At 47.3% G+C, this 22,170-nt stretch overlaps 1 protein-coding gene, 1 non-coding gene and 1 pseudogene across 2 annotated transcripts in view; 1 reads left to right on the top strand and 2 right to left on the bottom strand.

Moving 5' to 3' along the window:
- LOC134368549 (structural maintenance of chromosomes protein 1B-like) overlaps positions 1 to 7,130 on the bottom strand; it is a 76,136-nt gene extending 69,006 nt beyond the window's left edge. The window contains exon 1 of the mRNA XM_063084983.1: positions 7,022 to 7,130. Coding sequence (XP_062941053.1) covers positions 7,022 to 7,130 — 109 coding nt within the window. The remainder of the gene's footprint in view (positions 1 to 7,021) is intronic.
- On the bottom strand, positions 4,210 to 4,326 carry LOC134368743 (U5 spliceosomal RNA). The gene has a single exon (XR_010022454.1). It is a non-coding gene; the product is annotated as a U5 spliceosomal RNA (small nuclear RNA).
- Positions 7,131 to 7,456: 326 nt separating the features above from the next.
- On the top strand, positions 7,457 to 22,144 carry LOC134368548 (RIB43A-like with coiled-coils protein 2; annotated as a pseudogene).
- The last annotated feature ends 26 nt before the right edge of the window (positions 22,145 to 22,170 follow it).

Here is a 22,170-nt window from a genome sequence, read left to right as displayed (position 1 = left end):
AAATCCCAAAATAGACCAGTTTTTCCTGAAAGTAGGAGATTCACAGCAACCGTTAAGAAAGAGTTCAGCTAACCTGAGTCGGCATAATAAGGAAGTCTCTACTTCAATGCTCACAAAAAAGTAACCTATAGTAACCTGATGTTAACCAATCCACTTCGTTTTAATTTTTCTGTTTCCTTGGTCCCACCTTAGAAAAACAAGCTGTTCCGTTATGACCATTCTGTTATGCTTTGTAGAATGTTGTTCTGCCTGATTCTATAATCACAAATAAAAGCCAATTAGATCTTTAAACTAATTTTTCTGTAATTTTATGTTTTTACTCCTCCAAGGTGCTTACAGTGCACAATGTCAATTTTTATTGAACCCTATTTTGTGCCAGACACCTCACATCTGTTATTTTGTCTGTACAACAATCTTAGGAAACAGAGATTTAATTTGCATTTTACAAATAAAAAAACAGAAGCTCAAAGTCAAACAACTCAAGTTTTGGAGTGATGGGTCTGATTCCAAAACCTATACTCTTTCCACTAAAAGAAGGAAATTCTAACACACTCTCTTTAATAAGTCCTAAGATAAAATGAACACAAAGTATTATAGAGAGGCACTTAGAAGCACTAATGACTGGAGGCTCTGAGTAGGCTTTACAGGAGATAACTGTGGGCTAAGTCTTCAAGGGTAATTAAAAGTTTAGAGAGGGGGATACAGAGGGTAAAATACCATTCAGGAAAAGAGAAAGCTTGGTCATAGGTACAAAGAAGTGAGAGACCATGGTACCATTCCTGTAAGAAAGCAAGTAATTCTATGTAGGTAGAGCAGAGCTTACAAGGTTGGGAATCCTAAGAGAGAAAGGTGAGGAAGTTAAGTAAGAATTACAATAGGCTACATTAAAGGAATTAAACTTTATGTTGAAGATTATGTGAAGCCACTGAAGGAGTTTTTTGTTTTTGTTTTTTTTCCCCCAAGTATAATTTATAGAGATTTCTCAGACAATAACCTAACAGGAAAATGGGCAAAGGACATAAACAGCAATTCAGAGAAAAACACAAAAGGCCCTTAACCATATGAAAAGATGCTCAAACTCACTCACAACAAGAAAAATGTCCAGAATAGGTAAATCCATAATGACAGAAAGTAGGTGCTGAGGGCTGGGTAGAGAAGAGATAACAGACAGTGAATAATACTAATGGGTACAAGGTTTCTTTGGGGGTGATGAAAATGTTATGGAATTACATTACATAGTGATTTGTTGATGGTTGTACAACTCTGTGAATAAACTAAAAACCATTGAAAGTGCACTTTAAAAGGATATATTTTATGATATGTAAATTATATCTCAATAAAGCTGTTGTAAAAAAAAATATCCAAAAGAGTACGTCATGTATTTTCTAGCCCTGTACACTGAAATGGTTCAGAACCAATGTGATCCGAATGCACTGAGTACCTCTAGTTGCCACATGGTGGTCTCTAACACCTTTCCTACTAAAAAGAACGAGAAGTCATTGGAGAACTAGCTAATTCCAAGTCTGAAGCAGGGAAAATTGAAGATAAGCCTGGGAACTAGGACATCATACTTCAGAAAGTAAACAGCACGTGAAGCAGCTTGAAGGAATTCCAACTGAATGAAATTATGAAAATATGAGCATCAAAAATGATTTTGGTGGATTAAAACACACTGCGTCAATGAAAATCCATGAGTCCGTAATGTACTAACAAAACAAAAAGAGAAAAATACATTTTCACCATTTGAGGCAGCTATGAAAAACCTTTCGTTTGAAAATATTAATTAAAAGGAAAGGGGCAAGCATTTATCCTGTTTTTCCAGTGTGAACTGTATTTGTATTTATTTATTATTTTTGTGTGTGTGTGACCTCCCCCATCAGCCTCCCTCTTCGGATCTGAATTGTACTTTAGGTTGATCAAAAAACCCCAGTTATCAAAGGAAAGCTCTTTTTCACAGGGAAATACCATCCCCTGCATGTAGAAAGCATGACAGAATTAGAAAAACCTAATTTTGCAAACCTTACTGAAATGCTGACTCAAAGACTATTCACTGGCATTAAAACCATCAGGTACACGGTCAATAGAGAACATTTTTATAACACCAAAGTAACACTGGACTTTCTAGTTAGAAAGAAGGAGAAAAACTACACAATAGAGAAATCACTGTCACCATCCTAACCCAGGGTTCAATCTTAAGCATTACTGAGGGTAAAACAAGCGGATATTATGTGATATAATGCAATGTGAAGTACACAATATCAGCTATGATGGAGTCTAGCCAAAAATGTTTAATTTAATCCATCAACTCTTTAGATGTATATTCCACTTCACAGAAATAGAGTGGAAAGGGAAAGAAACTCAATGACACCATAAGGAAGCAATCAGACAAACCCAAATATTTGTGGGAAAACTTTATTCTAATCTCTTGAACAACTCAGTGTTATAAACAAAAAGTCTGTGCTAAATAAAGAGAGTTAAGGGATGTCACAACCAGATGCAGTATGTGGTTCTAGTTTGGAAAATGGTTTGGTTAAAGAACCTTTTAGAGTCAATTGGGAAATCTACATTTGAGCTGTGCAACAGATGAAATGAACATTTACTAAAAAGGCAAAGATAAGTGCCTGAAAATAATGTTAGAAAACAGTATGCACTGGATAATCCCATTTTCATTTCTTAAAAGTTTGCATTAAGAAAGTCTTTATGGATATGGCCCTAGGTATTAGAGTAGTAATCTCTGAATTGTGGGAATATGATCATTTTACTCTTTTCTAATTTATTTTTATTAGCATATTCATTGTTACAAATCACTTATTTTTTATGCCCCTTATCCAATCTTCCCCCTCCCCCTCCCCATTTAACTTTTTTATTCTTGTTTGTTTTCTAATTCTACACAAAGCATATATACAGCTTTTGTAATGATAAAAGATTATTTTTTAAGAATTCAGCAGCCATTATGAATTATCAAAAATGTATTTTTTTAAAGTAACACTTTCCTGGTTAGAAAGTAAACCTTACAACATAGGGAATTGGGAAAACATAATCATCTGAAAATCACACCATTCAGAGAAAACCTTGTTGATGGAAGTGAATACTGAATGTTGTCAAGTGCCTTTTCCTCATCTATCAAGAAAAGAAAATGGATCTTCTTTCTTGCAGAAACATATTAAGACTACTCTGGTAGCAACATGCCACATGGATTTAAAGTAGGATAAGCCTGAAGGTTGGGAACTCAGCAAACAGGTTCCTGCATTAATCTAAAAAAGAGATGAGAGCCTGAGTAAAGTGATGGTAGTGACAATAAAGAGGACAGGGCTATTAAGGGTGGAGAAGTGGCATGATTGGTAATATACTGGCTGTAACAGGGAGAACTTATCAAGGATGAAGGAAAATTCATCAAGGTGGTAGTCATATGAAATCCTGGGAGAAAAGCATTCTAAGCCCAAGGACCAGCAAAAGCTAACACTCTGAAATGGCAATGTGTTTGGCCTATGCAAGAAAGGCAAAAAAAGAAGCAATTCTTACCCAAGTATAGTAAATGTGGGGATTACAACTTTATATTCTATTGCTTCCCTAGATATGCACTACATGCTGGCCAGTTTGGAATATTAGCTGTCCCACAAATAGACTTTCACAAAACCCTAGAAAAATACTCTACTCTTTGAGTACCACTCACATGCCACCTTCTCTGGAAAACCTTTCCTGATCTACACCTCTTCCTATCCGTACCTCCCCAAATCAAATGTTTTATTTTCCTAGTGTAAAGTTTCATAAATACTTTTATCTGGCCTTCTAACTCAATTAGTGTGCTAGTCTCTCTTTTTTTTTTTAAAGGAAAACATTTTATTAATAATCTTTTATAATGATTACACATTAAAATATTTTGTATCTATTGGATTAAATATATTAAAATCCACTTCACCACATTGTTTCAGGAGATGACCTAGCCAAGGAGAAAATGATGACTGTAAGAGAGCGATCTGCAAGGTGGCAAATAGAATGGACGGAACTATTAATTCTAGAACACTTGCCCTCAAGATTAAGCTCATGAAATAAATTCACAAACTGAGCAGTTTCTATCTTAACTAAATTGAATATAGGTTAAACTATCAGTCAATTAACTTTAACTTATTTGGTAGAAGACAATAAAAAAGTTAAGTAAAAGTCTAACAAAGAGACAATAAGCAAAGTCTTTCTTTAAAAAATGTAACTAGCCTTGCTGAAACAGGGCCGCAAAAAACTGGTTTAAGACTCAAGAGTTGTTTCTCTCCATGGGAATCTTTAGTAAAAGGCAAAAGATTTACACAATCTGAAGAGAAACCAGAGTATCTAGTGTTATTTTCTTACACTCCCTGTACCTTAGGAACAGAAGCTGTCTTATTCTGTATATCTTCTTTTGCTCCTAGCACTATATATATGCAACAACTATTTGCTGAATCTAACTGATTGGAAAACATAAAGGTCAAGATTAAAATTGAATTTTTTCCTTTACTACCCTCCCAAATTAAGAACATGTCGAGTTTTGGCAGGTGGTGACAATACGAAATTATCATAAAAAGAACGACCAACTAAATTAAAATATAACAGGAAATGATCAATTGGCTTAACAAAATCTATCTGAATGTGCCAGTAATTCTGTGAGATTAATAAAAGATCTATTAACAAGAGTTCAAATGAATATAAATGAATTACCACCCTTTAAATTAGTCACGGATGAGTACTACATTGAGTTTTGGACTTCATATGGCAAAAAGAATGTGAACAGCCAAGACAAAATCCAGTAATAAGTAAGCCCAAAATTGTTGTGGAGAGATGGTATTGAAGGCAAAGCTGAAAGAATCCATGACTGGCTTTATGTGGTTACAAACACAGTCCCTAGGTTACCAGTGATTCTCAAGAGGAAGCTGAGCTTCCAGGGCATGTGGGTCCGGGGAAGGGCAAGAGGAATTTGTAAAGGTATTTTCACAGTAACCTTAAGATATGTTTTTAATCATAATCTGTATTTTTAAATTAAGATAAGATTATTTTTAACTTAAGTTTGGCACTAGTTTTAAAAGGTTCAAAACATCATTTTGACAAGATTTGAATAGTAATGGACATGCAGTTTAGGTGGACTGAAGTTCAAGACCTTATGCAGATACTCATTCTAAGCATCCCACTATTGGAGTTACAAAATATAATTGAGCAACCTGTCACATAACCACCAGTAAAAGGTGAAGAACGTTAGGGTAAGAACGCAAAAGTATTTATAGTAATCTTTTCAATGTCTCTGATAACACAATAAAGTATGAATGACGACAGATATTACATATGAAGAGGCAAATTTCAAATGTGTAAATATTTGTGAGCTCAGGTGTTCTTTCACACATACTGAAAGTGCAAAGGAAAACATTAAACATGAGCTACTTTTATAAGGCAACATAAATTTCACACCAGTTCCGCAATAATTATACTCCAGATTTTGTATGCCAGGAAAGCACAAATTTAAGTGTTCTATTTATATCTGCCAAGTAAATTAGTTTATTGAGGTTACCATTAAACTCAAATCTGATTCCTGGGCTAAGGAAGGAAATCTAGGCTGAGAGAGCCAAAGGGAAGAGGCACTGTTAGGAACAATCTGGAGGCAACTATCATTGTAGGCCCCGCTGCACCTGCTCCAGGTCATGACTCCTCCAGTCTCCCATCATAGTGCCATGTGGAGCCTGGCAGGGCCTGGATTCAACTGGTCGACTTACTGGCAGACCTTGGCAACTCACTGGGCCTCTCTGAACCTCACTTTCCTCAACTATAAAATGGGGATGACACTTATTTGCTGGGATTAAACAAAAATAGTGGTGCCAGGAACTTAGTAAAAGTTCAATAAATAGGGTCATTATCACGATATTCCTGGTCAAAGGTTCCTTGGATCCAAATGGTTGTTCAGGCTCCTTGGAGCCAATGACCCGCTTGAGATCTCCCTCCCACTAAATCTTTGGATGAGAAGGGGAAGGGGACTAAAGGAAAGGGTGACTAGGGCTGAGGGCAGAAGAAGCCCACAGAGCAGGAGAAGCCGGGGCAAAGGAGAAGAGGGCCAGGGCAGAGGCGAGGTGGAGGGCGGGGGCAAGGCCCCAGCCCGAGGGGTGGTGGTGGGCAAGGGCGAGGCCCCTGCCCGATGGGGAATGGGGGTGGAGGGCGAGGAGTGTGCCCGAAAGGGAATGGGGGTGGCGGGCAGATGAGTGCGAGGAGCCACTCTGATGGGGATGGGAGAGGCGGGCGAGGAGCCAGCCCATGGGTGATGGGCGTGGAGGGCGAGGAGCCAGCCGAGGGGAATGGGGGAGTTGGGCGAGGAGCCGGCCCATTGTGCATGGGGGTGGAGGGCGAGGAGTCGGCCCAACGGGGAATGGGGGTGGAGGGCGAGGAGCCAATCCGTGGGGGATGGGCGTGGAGGGCGAGGAGCCGGCCAGACGGGGATGGGCGTGGAGGGCGAGGAGCCGGCCAGACGGGGATGAGCATGGAGGGCGAGTAGCCAATCCGTGGGGGATGGGCGTGGAGGGCGAGGAGCCGGCCAGACGGGGGTGAGCGTGGAGGGCGAGGAGCCGGCCAGACGGGGATGGGCGTGGAGGGCGAGGAGCCAGCCAGACGGGGATGAGCATGGAGGGCGAGTAGCCAATCCGTGGGGGATGGGCGTGGAGGGCGAGGAGCCGGCCAGACGGGGGTGAGCGTGGAGGGCGAGGAGCCGGCCAGAAGGGGGTGAGCATGGAGGGCGAGGAGCCTACCTTGCGGGGATGGGGGTGGCGGGCAAGGAGCTGGCCTAAGGGAGAGGAGCCTACCCGATAGGGATGGGAGTGGTGGGTGAGGAGCCGCTGGAGGGGTATGGGTGTGGCGGTCGAGGGCTGGGTACTCAGGGTGGAGCTGTTGGGGACTGGAGGCCCCCCGCAGTCCAGGCCGCATGGCCGCCCTCACACCCCCTCAGTCCCCTCAGACAAATTGTTGCCGACTGGGCTGGGTGGAGGAGTTCTGGTCCCACCCCGAGGTGCCCAGTTACCAGAGCCGTTGGGGCCGATGATGCAGGTGAACCTCTTGAAGGGGCCGATGATCTGGCGGCCCCGCCACGACTTGAAGTTCTCCACGACCAGCACCTGCAGGAAGCCCATGGCGGCAGCCTCCTCGCCTCAGCCGCGTCCTCGCGTTTGGCGGGAAAAGCACGGGAAGAGCCTCTCCAAGTCTCGCGAGGCGAGAGCGAGACCGCGGGGAGCGCTGCGCCGTTCCTTAGCAACCAACCAGCGTTGGCGTTTTGGCACCCTGGGCGACGTGCTGGAAAGCGGGTCTGAAAACCGCGGTGCAGACGTGCATCCCACCAGCACAGCCCCCTAGGGAGCCAGCCTCTTCAGGGCCACAGCTTGCTTCGTTTTTGTTGTCTTTTTTTCTTATTTTGCATCTTGTAAAAATCGCTTAGCATTTCCTGTCGATTCCCGCAGCCATGGAGGTGGCCCTGCCCAGGGACCTGGAGCAGCCCGCTAGCCTGGCCAAGAGGAGACACCCGGAGCTGTGCAGGCAGTGACGGATCTTCAACGCCAGGAACAGGATCGTCGGGGAGAAGGGGCCTGAGAGGGCGAGGGAGGCAGATGGCGGGAGAGGGGAGGGGATGACCCTTAAAATGAAACTTCTGGTCCAGGCACAGCTGTAAATGGCACCAGGTTTTGTCGGGGTGCGGGGGTGGGAGTAGGAGGAAGAGTTCGATGTATTGACTTTGTTGAAGATGGGGGAGAACCTCACAGGCCGAATAATGCACCCAGTTACCTGCCAGGAGGGCACATGGCGGCCTGGAGCAGGCCGGGAGCTTGTCCGGAGTTAGTGGCGGACAGAGACTAGAATGCGGTTCTCCCCGCTTCGAGTCAGACTTAATACATTGCCTGGGGTGCCTTCGAGTCCGTTCATGTGACAGATGCTGGTGGAGTTCTTCTTTTGTGGCAAGCCGGAGCCGGGTGGTGGAGATGAGGAATAAAAGTCCCTGACCTTGCAGAGTTCATGGCTCGGCAAAGGAGGCGGGCACTGAAACGGTCACATTAAAATCAGGGGAATCAGTGCAGTGAGGGAGGGGGCACTGGGATGCCACGCCGCAGAGACTGGGGTTGGGAGGGGAAATCAAAGCAGCCTTACGAGAGGAGGTGATGCCTACACATGTTCTGAGGGTGAGTATCTGTTAACCAGGAGAGAGGGGGAAGGAAGCTCTGGGGAAAGCTGAGGGTTTAGGCTGAAGAACAAAATATAAGCAAAGGTATCCAAGTATGAAAAGGCCTGATATGTTCCTAAGACAACTTGTTTATAGTGGGGCAAGGCCAAAAAGATAAGTAAGATGGTTCTCTATTGACTGAAATTATCTGGCTCTAACCCCTATCTCTGGTTTCCCATCCCCAGGGAGACACAGGAGCCTGGGATGTTCAAGTTCATGACCAGAAGATAAAAGAAGCAACTGAAAAAGCTAGACATGAAACCTTTGGTGAGCATTTCCTGAACGCTTACCTATCGATTTAGGGCTGTGTTCCTCTATCCCCTATCTTCCCCTATCTTGACAAACAATTTCAACAATTGTTGGAACATCAGTTTTTTAAAACACCATAAGGATTTTTAAAATTAAAATTTTTTAAAATTAACAAAAGGAGGATATGAAATTGTACATGCACTGGCCTATCGATTAAGTTTTTAGAATTGTGTTTTTTATATACATAGGTAACGCTCCTCTCACCTCATAATTTTCCTCTTCTTTCCTCCTCAGAAGTGTGCATTATTCACGTGCATTTTTCTATACTTGTTCTATTTGTGTATGTATCCATAACAATGTACAATTTTTTGCGTGTGTGTTTTTAAAATTTAGGCAGTATCCTATTGATTGGATCCTTTTGCAATGTGTTTTTCTTTCATTCAGCATTCTATTTTCGAAATTAATCCACAATCTACATATTGAAAGTATTCATTTTAATTGTTTTACGACATTTTGTTAAATAAATTAAGCACACTTTCTTTGTTCATTCCCCTGCTGATGGCTGGTTTAGATTTTTTCCCCATTTTCTTTATCATTGCAAACACTGCTGCGATGACTGTCTATGCATTATGTCCCTAGTGCGCTTGTGAGAGAGATACCTAGGAGTGAAATGGAAGGTTCTTAGGTCGGCATGCTTTCCATTTTATGGGATATGGACAAATTGCTTTATTTTAAATATACCAGGTAATGCTCCCACAAGCAGTGAATGAGGGCTGTTGTTTCCCCACATCCTTACTAATAAGTGCTATTATGGCATTTTAAATATTTTGCTTCCAATGCACTGAATGTTTCCCATCTTGTAAGGCTGATCATCTTTTCACAAGTTTATTGATCCCTCGTGTTTCCTTATTGTGATTTGCCTGTTCTTAACCTTTGCCCATTTTTTGGTTGAGGTGTTTGGGTTTTTAAAATTTATTTGTAAGTACTCTTTGTATTTTCAGGACATTAATCCTTTAATGTTTGTGTTTTTGTTTTTGTTTATTTTTTGGAGGATTGCTTTACTTTAACAATCACTGAAAGTTATTATTTTAAGTGAATTCAAATTTATTTTTTCCTCTGAATCTTAAGCTTATGGATATGTTATGTCTCTTCTAGCTGCTGAAATGAGACAAAATGACAAAATCATGTGTGTATTAGAAGACCAGGAAAGGAGAGATAGGAAAAATCTCTGTAGAGTTATCAGTGACTTCCAACAGAGCTTTCAGAAGCCAGAAACTCACCGTGATTTTGATCTATCTGACCTCCTAGTCCTTAAGAAAGATCTTCCAGCCCGGCAGTCAGATAATGATATTCGGAGTACAATATCGGGAATGCAGAAATTCATGGGGGAGGATTTAAACTTCCATGAGAGAAAGAAATTCCAAGAGGAACAAAACAGAGAATGGTCCTTGCAACAGCAAAGGGAATGGAAGAATGCTCGTATTAACCAAAACCGTGCAGGTAACGAAACAGGAGAGATGAATTGCTCTCAGTGCTCACTTCAGCAATCAACCCCCCGGTTTTTTCGGGGTTTTTTGTTTTTGTTTTTTGAGTCCTACTAATGTGCACAGTCATATGCTGCTTTGTCTGTGTGGGGAAAGGGAAGTCAGAGCCTGCACCCCAGGAGGGAAACATCCCAGCCACACGTCAGTCATGCAGGAAACACTTCCTGGGTGTGTGTCTGTGTTGGGGCCCCAGCTGGGAGCATGTCAGGGGATGAGGGCATGATAAAGAGCTTCGGTGAAGATAAGGCAGGGAGCTGGGACGGGGAGTGGTGTACTGTGCCCTCATGAGCTGCTCCTCTCTGCGTGTTAATTTGCAACCTTCTTAGCTCAGTCTCTCTCAGCCTCCTCTTTTCCCACTCTCCTCTCCCTGAGTGATGTCTCCACAAATCGTCTGAACCCACACCTACCAGACTTCTGCTCTCTCCCCCTCCACTGAAACTGCCTGGCCAACCTTTCCAGTGACTCCATATTGCCCAATCCATGGTCAGTTTTTTGTCTTCCTTTTAACCTATCAGCAGCATGTGAGAGTCAATCCACTTCTCTTTGAAATCTTTAGGCAATTTGGCTTCCAGAACACCGTACTCGTGCTGATTCTCTTTCCGTCCCAGCCCCTTGGTTAGCTCCTCCTCATTTTCTGAGGTTGCACACCAATGCTCTCTGGGCCTCTCCTCTATCAGCTAAACTCCTCCCCTGGGGGATCTCATCTATACTCAGAACATTAAACACCACTTATAGGCCAGCATTTCCCAAATTTATAACTTCAACCTGGACTCTTCCCTGAATCTGGCTCATGAAACCATCTGACTGTTCCTGGGTGTCTAATAAACATGCCAAAGTCAGTATAAGTCCTGTGGCACACTCTCACCTCCCCAGTCCTGGCCTTCTACCACCATCAATGGCAACTCCATTCTTGTAGCTGCCTAGCTCCCAACCCAAGTCATCTTGACTCCTTCCTTTCTCTCACACCTCCACTCTACCAGCAAATCACCTCGAATTTCAGCTGCTTTTTGCCACTTCCATCATTACCCCTCTGGATTAAGTTATCAGCATCTCTCATCTGCATTATTACAATAGCCTCTAACTGGTCTCTGCGCTTTTGCTCTTAACCCACTATAGTCTCTTCTCAACCCAGTAGCCAGACTGATTCTATTAAAAATGAAGTCAGATTCTTTGCTCACATCCCGCCGGTGGCTTCCTGTTTCACTCACAATAAAAGCCAAATTCATTTCAAGAACCTACAAGGCTGCTGACTAGACAGCTCAGTTGGTTAGAGCACGGTGCTGATAACACCAAGGTCCGGGGCTCAATCCTTGCACCAGCCAGCCGCCAAGGAAAAAAAAGAACCTACAAAGGCTTCACAGCCTGGCCTTATCTCCTAATATGCTGCCTTCCACTCACTCCATTCTCTCCAGGTGTCTTCCTTGCTGTTCCTAGAACATGAGTGTGAGGCTCAATTCTGCCTCAGGGCCTTTGCACCTACTGTTCCTGCCTTTTAGAAACATCTTTCCCCAAATATCTGCATGGCTTACCCTTCTCCTACTTTAGGTCTTTGCTTAAATGTCATCTTATCAGGGCATCTACTCTGACCCTCCATTTTAAACCCAGTTCCCACCCCCACTCCCACCCCCACATTCCCTATCTCCTTCCTTGCTTGATTTTTCTCTACAGCCTTGACCACTGATACACTATATGGCTTATATATTTGATGTCCCTCTCCCCAGTTCCATATCCTAAGCTCAGTGAAGGCAGAGGACTTTTGTCTGTTTTGTTCACTGCTCTACCATTAGTTCCTGGAATATAGATAAATGTGTTGACATAATCCTCTTGAAGAGCTTTAAAAACCTCAGCCATCTCTCAGGTGCTCCAAATTTCCATCTTTGACCGAGAGCATTTGTTTCAGCATTGGACTCGGTCCTTGAACAGCCTCTTTGACATCTCATCAGACGTCTCACAACATATGGGAAACACCCCCAAATTTGTCCTTTGTACCTGCTCCTCCTTCCATCTTTCTCCTCCATCAGTGGCTCTTCCTTCCTTTAAGCCAGAAACCTGGGGTCATCCTTAACCCTGCCCCCTTGTCTTTGCACCAACTTCAACTCTTGACCCTTCTCCCTCCTGCGTATAGTTTGAACTTTCCACTTCTCCCCATCCCTGCTGTCCCCACTGTGATAAGAGCCACCACCTTTTCTTACCTGGATGGGCCACTGCCACTACATTTCCAACTGTCTTCTGCTTCCCTTCTTGTGCCTCTCTGGTTCATTCTCAACATAGCGGTCAGAGAGACGATTTTAAATAATGTCAAGCTGAAGAGTGATAACCCACCCCCTCCATCCCAGCTTAAAACCCTCTCATGATGTCCCACTGCACATGGAATCAAATGCAAAGTCCCCCCATAGCCACAGGCTCTGCATGCTGGGGCCTCTGCCCACCCTCCAGCATCGACTTGCACCCCTCACCCCACTCACTGTGTTCCAGCCATTCTGGCTCTCTCACTTCTGGATCCTGCTGAATCCTTTCCCACTACCTTTGCACCTCCACTCGACCAAATTTTTTTGTCCTTAAGTCTCAACTTAAATGTCATTTCCTCCTAGAGAAGCGATCTCTTACTCCCCACCCCCCAGCTATCTAAGTCAGGCATTCCCAACTTTCTCTCTCTTAGCTCCTATGCTGTTCCTCTGTAGCACTATCTCAATTTGCATTAATATATTTATCTGGGGTTTATGCGTTAATTGTCATCTCAGTTCCTCAACAGTAGGTTCCAGGAAGGCGGAAAAACCCTTTATGCTTCTGTCGCCACTAGGCAACAGGTGGCCCATGTAAGGCCCCTGATCACTATGTGTCGAATGATGCATATGAAAGGGGAAGAGCAAATGAAAGGGGAGAGATGAGGCTGAAGGTGAGCAGAGCTAGAAATTGAAGGCTAAAGGGTCCAGTCTCTGTTTTTGGCAATAATGAGGAGACGCACAGGGCACAAGCACCGTGGGAAGAACCTTCTCATCAATGACTTTTTCTTTCTTTTCAAGAGGTGTTATTCTGCCTCAAGAGTAAGGACATAGAGGCTCAGAGAGGTTAAGTGATCGTTCAAAGTCGACAGAGTTAGAAATGCCTGGGCCGGGATGTAAGCCTGCTCTGTTGGACTCCAAATCTTTACATTTTGCTGCTTGGGCCCTCCATTTGAAGACTCCTCCACCTCCTCCTCATTGGCCTGGCAAAGTCTTAATGCCATTCCACAATATCTGTCACGTGACACCCCTTCCTCTGTGGAGTCCTCTTTGGTTTCTGCAGCCCCTTTTTCTGAGCTCCCACCATCCCTGCCCGCTGTAAGGATGTAGCTGCCTCCTGATAGACTGGGCATAGCAAGGGGCACACCACTAACCTGTCCCAGGACCACAGCAGGCATCACTCATCCATAGCAGACGCCACCAATCCATAGCACTGGTCACTAGCACTCATTGAGTGCCGGGCCCCGATCTAAGAGCTTTACCTGAATGAAGTCACCTAACTTTCCCAGCAGCCTTCGGAGACAGGTCCTGTCGTTATTCCCCTCCCCATTGATGGGGACATGGTAAGAGGTGAAGGTGTGACAACCGCGCTGCAGGGTGCTCTGCACATCAGGGAAGGCGCTCTTGGCAGGCACACTAGGTCTGATTGAGTCTTGCCTCCTTTCAGAGGACTTCCACACAGAGACAAGGCTGCAGTTTGATGAAACAGCCAGGCACCTACAGAAGCTGGAAAGCGCCACCAGAAAGGCAGTTTGTGCAGCTATGAAAGAGTTCAACAGAACCAGGTATATATGCCCGGGCATGGCCATGGCGTCTGGAGGGGTGAACACAGCCGCTTCCCAGAGCTCCCGGCCTCCCCAGGGTCCTGAGCTCAGCTCACTTCCTCGGTCACTCCACCAACCCTGATGGAGCCCCTGACAGGGGCTGCCCAGTTACAGAGATGGATGAGACCTAGTCCCTGTTCCTCAGCTCTGAATGTGGGAGCGAAACCTGCAAAACTAGTCATGCCTCCTGGGGAGGTCAGCTCACCTTTCCAAGCCTGGGTTTCTACTCCTGTCACAAGAGGACAGTCATCTACCTAGACTGCCACCACCTGGCATGGCTCTGATGCCTGGAACTGGCGCCAGTTCTCCTCCACACCTCTCAGAGTTCCTCTCCACCTGAGCAGGCACATAGGCGCTCCTTAACAGGAGCAATGACCGCGAGGAGGGGCAGGGGGGAGATTGGCACGGGCTTGGAGGGTCTCCTGACAGCTCCCTCCTCCTCTGTAAATTCTGCCCACCTTCCTCACAAACACTCCCCTCGCTTTCAGCTTTCAGTTCAGCTTTAAGGTGCTTTACGTTCTCTATTCCTTTTAGAAATTAGACCCCCGCCCCCCAGGTTTTCTTCTCAGATGCAATTATATTTCCTGGGTGGGTGGGGGCTTGTCCTGGGTTCGTTTGTGAGATTAGCTAGATGACTAGGACTGTGGTCTCCAAAGAAGAGTGTTCAAGACGGTCTGTTGGAGAGCAGGAAGAAAATGTTAGAACTTGGCTTCATATTTATTTTTAACCCCATCATTTAAATTTCCTGTGTACGTGTTTAATTTATAAAGCACAGGCTATTTTTATGGTATAGCAGTAGCACATGTGGACTACATATATTGGAGACAGAAGCTCAAAAATGTTCTACTGATGGGGGCGTGTGATCAAAAGTCCTGGAGAGGCTGGACCAGAGACCAGAGAATGCTGGATTTCAACAGCGGGGAGAGGAGCAAGGCGGGCAAAATGCTGGTGACGGTGAGAACTGAAGGGTAAAACAAGACAGCCAGAGCCCAAAGTCACCAACCAGCAAACCGGAAGGGTTCTTAGAGGCCACCTGATCCTTGCCCTTCATTTTACAGAGGGAGCCCAAAGAAGGGTAGCCGTTCACTGGAGGCCACGCAGCAAATTAATAGCAAAATGGGGCTCTTGACAGTGAGTCCTCTATTGGCAGGTCATCCGTTCATTCACCGTTCACCTGTTCACTTATGAGTTCAAAAGTTGTTTATTGGCCCCTTCCTGCTGGGCACTTGATGTGGTTTTTGCTAAACCATGTTCCCTCATTGATTAATTGATTGATTCATTCACTCCATACAATTTTTAATGAGCATCTACAATGTGCCGGTACTTTCAGACCCCCCAGCCCTCACGTGATGCCTCAGGGCAGCGCCAGCACAAACGCCCCTGCATGTGGCAAACTGTCCTTTGGCCTTTGCAGCTGTGTTCCTAACTAGAATTAGGCTTTGTTTATTAGCCTGGGATGTTAATACCAGGTTCTAGATAACTAGCCTCAGAAGAAAATTCCAAGCAGGTCAGTCCAATTCAGCAGGGGGGACACACACTTGAGGGCCTCCAGTTCTCGGCATGGGTGCCCATTTCATCAGAGAGGCACTGCGCAAGTGTCAAGGGGTAGCGTGCAGGCTCTGGAGCCCAACTGCATGGGTGCGAGGCAAGGCTCTTCCCTGCAGCCGTGGGCAACCACTCACGGGCCTCAGTTTTCTCATGTGTAGAACGAGGATACTGATAACACCCACCCGTGTCAGTGAGAACAAGCTAACTCTTGCTGGGGTAATTGACACCCCCAAATCTCATGGCTTACAACACACAGTTGAGGTTCGGCTCATGCTGCACATCCGTCGCAGGCTGGCTCTGGGGCCTCTCCTTGTCATCTGCACCGTGGAGCCCAGGCCCTGGGACGTGGCAGCTGCCAGCTAGCAGATTCTGGCAGCACAGGAGACAAGGAACACGGCCAGTCCCACCCTGGCGTCCTCCCAGAAGTGGCACAACTACTCTGCTCACATTTCATTGGTGAACTAAGCCACGTGGCAACACTCACTCTAAGTGGGCAGGACATGCCCAGAAGGAGCACTGGGATCTTGAACAGTCAGCAGGAACGGCTCTCCCACTCGCGCGTAAGGCGGGAGTGAGGATTAAACTCGGTGATACATGTAACAGGTTAGAACAGTTTGGCACATTCTCAGGACTCAGTAAATGCCAGCCATTACCTTTATTCCTAGCAACTTTAGGTGCTATTATTAGTTGCTGTGTTTGGCAATCCTTCTAGAGAGGCATGATTAACCCAATTTAACTGATAAAAAAACAGGCTTAGAGGGGTGGGCTGACTTTCTTAGGGACGTCCAAGTACTAAGTGGCAAGCCCTGGATTTGAATTTGGGCCTGTCCAGCTGCTAAGTCTATGCCATGTGACACTAACGTGAGCCCCTGTGGTGTGCCGGCGCCTTGCAAACTGCTCTGCCTGTCTGTTACTAAGGAGAACTGTTTGACACTGGTTAATGTCTCCTAATCCATCTCCTGACTTGACAGAGAAATGACTGCAGCTCAGAGAGGGGAGGTGACTAGCTGCAGGTCACACAGACAGGCCCCCACCTCCTATCCCCAGAGATTTGAACAGCGATTTGCCCAGGTCTTTATTTGTACCGGGGGCTGTAGCTGATGCCATCAGGACCACTGCACTGACAGTGCATTTTCCACCTTTTAGAAGTCACCACTGTTGTGATTCACTCTGTTGCATGTTTTTTGCAACCCATAGATGTCCAGGGGTTGCCAGGGCCATAGGAGGGTCACAGAGCCCTGCCCTGGGGAGGCGCCAGTCCAGTGTGGATGGCAGCCTAACCCAGGGAGGCAGCTCCCTGCTTTGGCAAATAGGCACCAAGACTTGAAGCTCTTATGCACACACCCAACAGGTAGCAATCCCCTCAGCTCAGCTCACCTACCCAGCGGTGCTCAGCCAGCCAGGGGTCCAAGGGCCCTCCCTATATCCACGCCTGACAAGTCTAACCCCCCACCTGCTCCCTACTGCTTTTAGTGCATACTTCCCTCAAGGACCCACCCCCATGAGTGTTACTGGCCTGTGCCTCAGAATCCCCCTGGAGCCACTCAGAGCATCTTCCTTAGTGTCTTCCCCTGCTTAGGCCATGGAGGCAGCAGAAAAGAAAAAGCGAAAGAGAAAACAAGAACAAGAGGACAACCTGGCCGAGATCTCCAACCTGCTGTGTGGGGACCTGCTCTCTGAGAACCCACAGCAGGCAGCCAGCTCCTTCGGGCCCCACCGCATGGTCCCCAACCGCCGGAAGGGCATGACCCAGGAGCAGCTGGAGCAGATCCGCCTTGTTCAGAAACAGCAAGTCCAGGAAAAGCTGGTACCTGCCCTGCTCCTCTCACAGCCTCTGTGCCCCCGCTGCCTTCCACACAGGCATCTATCAGAGTGGCCGTGACACCCCACCCTGGGAGCTGCCCTCAAGGAGTTTCCCTTTCAGTGGGGGGAGACCACAAGAGCCTGATAATCCCAAACACATGGAATGTGGTGTCGGGGTGAGGACTGCTTAGTGAGGAGGACAGGTAAGGGGGATTGAGAGTGCTGGGCAGGGACAGGGTGGTCGTGGGACTGAAAGGCGACATTGGAGCAAAGACCCCAAGAAGGGGAGGGAGTGAGGCATGCAGCTATCCGGGGAAATGACAGCCCGGCAGGGTGAGCTGCAAGGGCCAAGGCCTTGAGGCAGGACCAGGCTTGACCTGTTCAGACAGGAGTGAGAGCTAGTGGTCGAGATGAGAGATGATGCGGGCATGGACCAGAGTGCTGGCAGTGCGGGTGCTGAGAAGTGGTCAGATCCAGGATCTGTTTTGAAGGGAGAGCCTACAGGACGGGTGTGATGTGAAAGAGAGGAGGTCGGAATGACTCCAGGCCATTTGACCTGAGCCACTAGAAGGACGAAATTGACATTTACAGAGATGGGGAAGATGGTGGAAGCAGCAGGTTTGCAGGGAGTGGAAATCACAAGTACAATTTTGGATATGTTAAGTGTGCAATGTCCCTTAGACATTTGTTTCTGTTAGGATTGTTCGGCTGAATGTGGCAGAAAACCACAAATAACGCATCTTAAACAAAATAGAACTTTATTTCTTGGATGTGGACTAAATCCTTAAGAAAACAGCCTAGGGATTTTATGGCAGCTCTATGGTTATTGACTGATATTCTACTGTCCTTGGCACCTGGGTGTCACCTCACAGTGCAAGATGGCTGCCTGAGTGCCAGCCATCACATGCATATTCCAGCTACCAGGAAGGAGGAATGGGAAAGAACATTTTAAGGAAACTTTCACCTACATTTCATTAGACCACAGCTAGTCACAAGGTTGCTCCTAACGGTAAAGAATGTTGGGAAATGTAGTGTTTAGTCCAAGTGGTGAAGTGGTAATTCTTTTATTAAGAAAGAAGGAAAAATGGCTACTGGGGGACTGGTAGTATTTTCTGCCACAACCTCCAGGTAAAGTCCAGTAGGCAGCTTGATATATTCCCTGGGATTCAGAACAAGGTCTGGGCTGGAGACATAAATGTTGCAGTTGTCACCTACAGGGACTATTTAAAGTAGCAACCCTGGATGAGATCTCGAAGGGAGTGAGTGTAGAGAGAAGAAATCTGAGGACTGAGTCCAGGGACCCCCCTCACCAGCACCAATAATGAAGAGAAGAGCGAAGGGGTCTGAGAAGGAGGCCAATGGGAGGAAAGTGTTTGGGAGGGAAGAAAGGAAGGAAGGAAGGGGAACCCCTGGGCCAAACGTTCAGCAGCAGGCTGAACGCTGGATCCAGCACCATGGTGGACACTGCAGGCTGTCGGGGCAACTTTGGTAGAGGAGTGGGGACAACAGCCCGTCTAATGGGCCCAAGAGAGAACAGGCAGGAAGGAAGGGGAGATGGCAAATGCCCAACACTTGAAGGTGTTTGCTGTGAAGGGCGCAGAGAGAGGAGGTGGTAGCTGGTTGGACACGTGGGGTCCAGGGAAAGTTTTGTTTGTTTGTTTTGATTATAGAAATAACAGCATAGTTGTCATTCAGCAGGAGTGATGCAGTAAGAGAGCGGGAAAGTGATGGCGGAAGACAGACTCGCTGCAGGGGTCCCTGGGGTGGTGGGAGAGCAAGAGACACAGAACACTAATTGAGGACTTGGCGTGGGTAGGAGCTCAGACCCATCGTCCGAGGCCATGGTGGGGCGGGGGAGGCATGAGCACAGTCACAGGAAGGGGCGTGGGAGGGGGAGCCTGTGGAGCTTCTCTTCCAGAGCCCCAATTTCCTGCTGAAGCAGGAAGTAAGGTCAGAAACTCGGGGCAGGGGTGTCACAGCAGAGATTTGAGGGCAGAGAACAAAGTGCCCAATGGTCATCTAGGAGAGCTGGAAAGGGAGTGGCCTGGGGGAAGGAAGCAGGATGGCCCAGCAGTGGTCATGACCTTGAAGTGACCCCAGAGAGCACTGTCAAGTGTGTTCCCCGGCCACGCTCAGCTGGCAGAGGAGAGTTGGGATCCATCACGGTCAGGGCTTGCCCAGCAAGTGTGACCAAGTCAGAGGCTCAGGGCCAAGAGTGACGGCCAGGGAGTGCCTGCCATGGATGCTGGGCAGACGGAGGAGGGAGATGAGGACAAAGAGATGACAGAGAAAGGGGGGAAAGTGGGCAGTCAGTAGACTGCAGGTCATGGGGAGGAGTGGAATAATCGTTGTAATCAGGGTCCTGGAGAGAGGGAGCGGAGAGGCAGGTCAGAGGGGTGGCACTTGGAGGTGAGACAGGGAGCGGTGACAAGCTGAGGGCAGAGGTTCCCAAAGTGTAATCTCCAGTCCAGCAGCATCACCTGGGTGTGGTTTAACAAGCCCCCCAGGGGATCCTGATGCCCCTCAAGGTCAAGAACTGCTGGTAGGATGTGACCGGGGGGGTGAGTAGCTGGAGAGTCAGGACTGGGTCTTTGGAGAAGAGGCAGGAGAGCTGAGGAGCCAGGGACAGGAAAGGGCCATGACTGCGTGTGCTGAGATCACTTAGATCCAGCGGGAGAGAGATTTGAAGAGGATCTCAAACCTGCAAGGAAGAGGCGGGACTGCCCCCGGACCCGTAGATGACTGCTGCACTGGGGAGGTGGTCGCCACAGTCTCAGAGCTTCCAAGCTGGCGGGTTCAGGGAGGAAGAGGGGCAATGACAGCAGCCTGGACAGGGCACAAGGAGCAGGTGTGACAGCTCGCTCCATGCTCACCTGCAGACCAGGGGTACAAGTGTGCAGGAGACGGGGCAGGGAAGGTCAGGCCTGGGGCAGCTGGGGCGTTAGGCTTGGGGAGCAGCCCAAGGGGGACAGATCACTGAGGCTGGAGTCGGATGCAGGGCCATGTTCTGTCCTTCACTCCTGCAGTTCAGCCCGGACCATCTGGCAAGGAAGGTTGACCATTGTCCTGAATGCAACATTTTTGTCCAATTTTTAATCTTTGTAGAAAATTAAGACAGAAAAGCAGAAAGAGAAAAAACACACATTAAATGTCACCCCTCAGAAATATTGGTCCCCACCCCTTGTGTGCCTCTCCCTTTAAATGTCCTTTCTTCACGTCTCCTTTTCTGTGCATGGAGGTAATTTGGAAGATTGAGGTGATACAGAGAATAGTTGGGCTGTCTGCCTTGCTCTTAGTCCTGTGCCAGTGTCATTCCATATTTGTGACTAGGAGGCATGTGGGATGACACAGGGCACCTGCAAGCAGCCTCACTTTACAGGTGAGGACACTGAAGTTCACAGGAGCAAGATGACTTGCCTTGGCGGGGACAAAGCTGGGCGCCAGCCTCCCTTTCTGTCCTGGGGTTGGAGCTGACCCAGGCCTGTGGCACCCCACATGACGCCAGTGTTCAGCTGGGTGGAGCAGCAGCCTCTGCTCGCTGACTGCTGACCAAGCCGGGGGACCCTCCTGAGGACCTGGCAAGGGAAGACCCTGAGCTCAGCCTTGCATGTGGGAGCGCTAGGATGACTGCTGGGATTGAGTCCCTGCTGTCCCTTTAGGAGTAAGAGGGTGGGGAAGCGGCTGGACCACATGGAATGAAGGCAAGTTGGGGATCTCCTCTGACTTCCTGCATGATGTTGGCCACCTACCTGCCCCTTCTCTGAGCCTCAGTTTCCCCATCTGTAAATTGAGAGGCTCAGCCTCCTAGGTGATCCCCTGGGCTCTTTGGCTCTGGGGAAAGGTGGCAGTGAGTCATCTCTGCTCCCGCCAGAGGCTCCAGGAAGAAGAGCGCCAGCGAGACATGGACTGGGACCAGCGGAGGGTTCAGAGTGCTCACGGGCCACCTTGCTGTTTGAGTGGCAGCAGCAGCGCTGGCAGCGCGACCTGAGCAGGGCTCTGGACAGCAGCAACCTCAGCCTGGCCAAGGAGCAGCAGCTGCAGTGAGTGCCGGGGGGCAGGGCGGGCAGGGGGCCAGGCGGAGGGGGATCAGGCAGTGGAGGTCAAGGATGGGGAAGGGGCAGCAGGGGAAACACCCCGTTCTGGATGGTTCTCATCTGGGACTGGGGAACTCAAAGTGGGCAGACCCTGGGCCATAGGTCACTGGTCTGCACATGGGGTGCACTGAAGGAGGAACCAGTGGGTACCTGGAGCCCCCAGGAAGGGCACCGAGTCAGCCTGGGGAGTCGAGAAAGCTTCCTGGAGAAGGCATCGTGGCTGAGACCCGGGAGGAGGATGGTGCCGGTGGCCACTGCACGGAGGGCTCTCCAGGCAGAGAGAGGGCTCCCAGGCTACCTAGAGCAAGCCTGGAGTTTCTTCCTTACAGGCTGGAGTAGTTCAGAGTTCCAGCTACAGGAAAATGTCAAATGCATATAAATAAGCAAACTTGTAACTGAAAACACAGTATTTATTTACTTATTCATGTATTTATTTATCAAACTCTGGTGGTCTGTTGGGGGCCTAGCAGTGACATTAAGAGATGATCTGACAGATCAATGGGGTAAGGAAAGCATCTTATGATCACAGCATGGATATTTCATTTTAAGTTACCTCCAAGTGTCCCTGGTGCCAGTCTCTTGCCTAACTACAGTATAAGATGACCCTCGCTTGTGAAGAGCAGTTGAGGCGGATTATTTTTTTGACCTCATTAGGGTTGAAATGAATTCTGAATTTTGGGGATAAAACACTGACAAATAGGGGTGGGCTTTTTTAAAAAAGTGCAGAAAGTAGAACATTAAGGAAGTACACACATCTGCTGATCTTTTTTTCTCCCTTTGTTTTATTATCAGGAAAAAATATATGAATGAGGTCTATGCAAATCAACCCACAGAAGACTATTTCACACAATTTAATACAAGAAGCCGGTAATAATAATAATAATAAAAAAATCCTCA

Source organism: Cynocephalus volans, chromosome X, assembly GCF_027409185.1.
Source record: "Cynocephalus volans isolate mCynVol1 chromosome X, mCynVol1.pri, whole genome shotgun sequence".
Classification (NCBI taxonomy): Eukaryota; Metazoa; Chordata; class Mammalia; order Dermoptera; family Cynocephalidae; genus Cynocephalus; species Cynocephalus volans.
The sequence above is the reverse complement of the archived record's forward strand: the minus strand, read 5'-3'. Positions and strand labels throughout refer to the sequence as shown.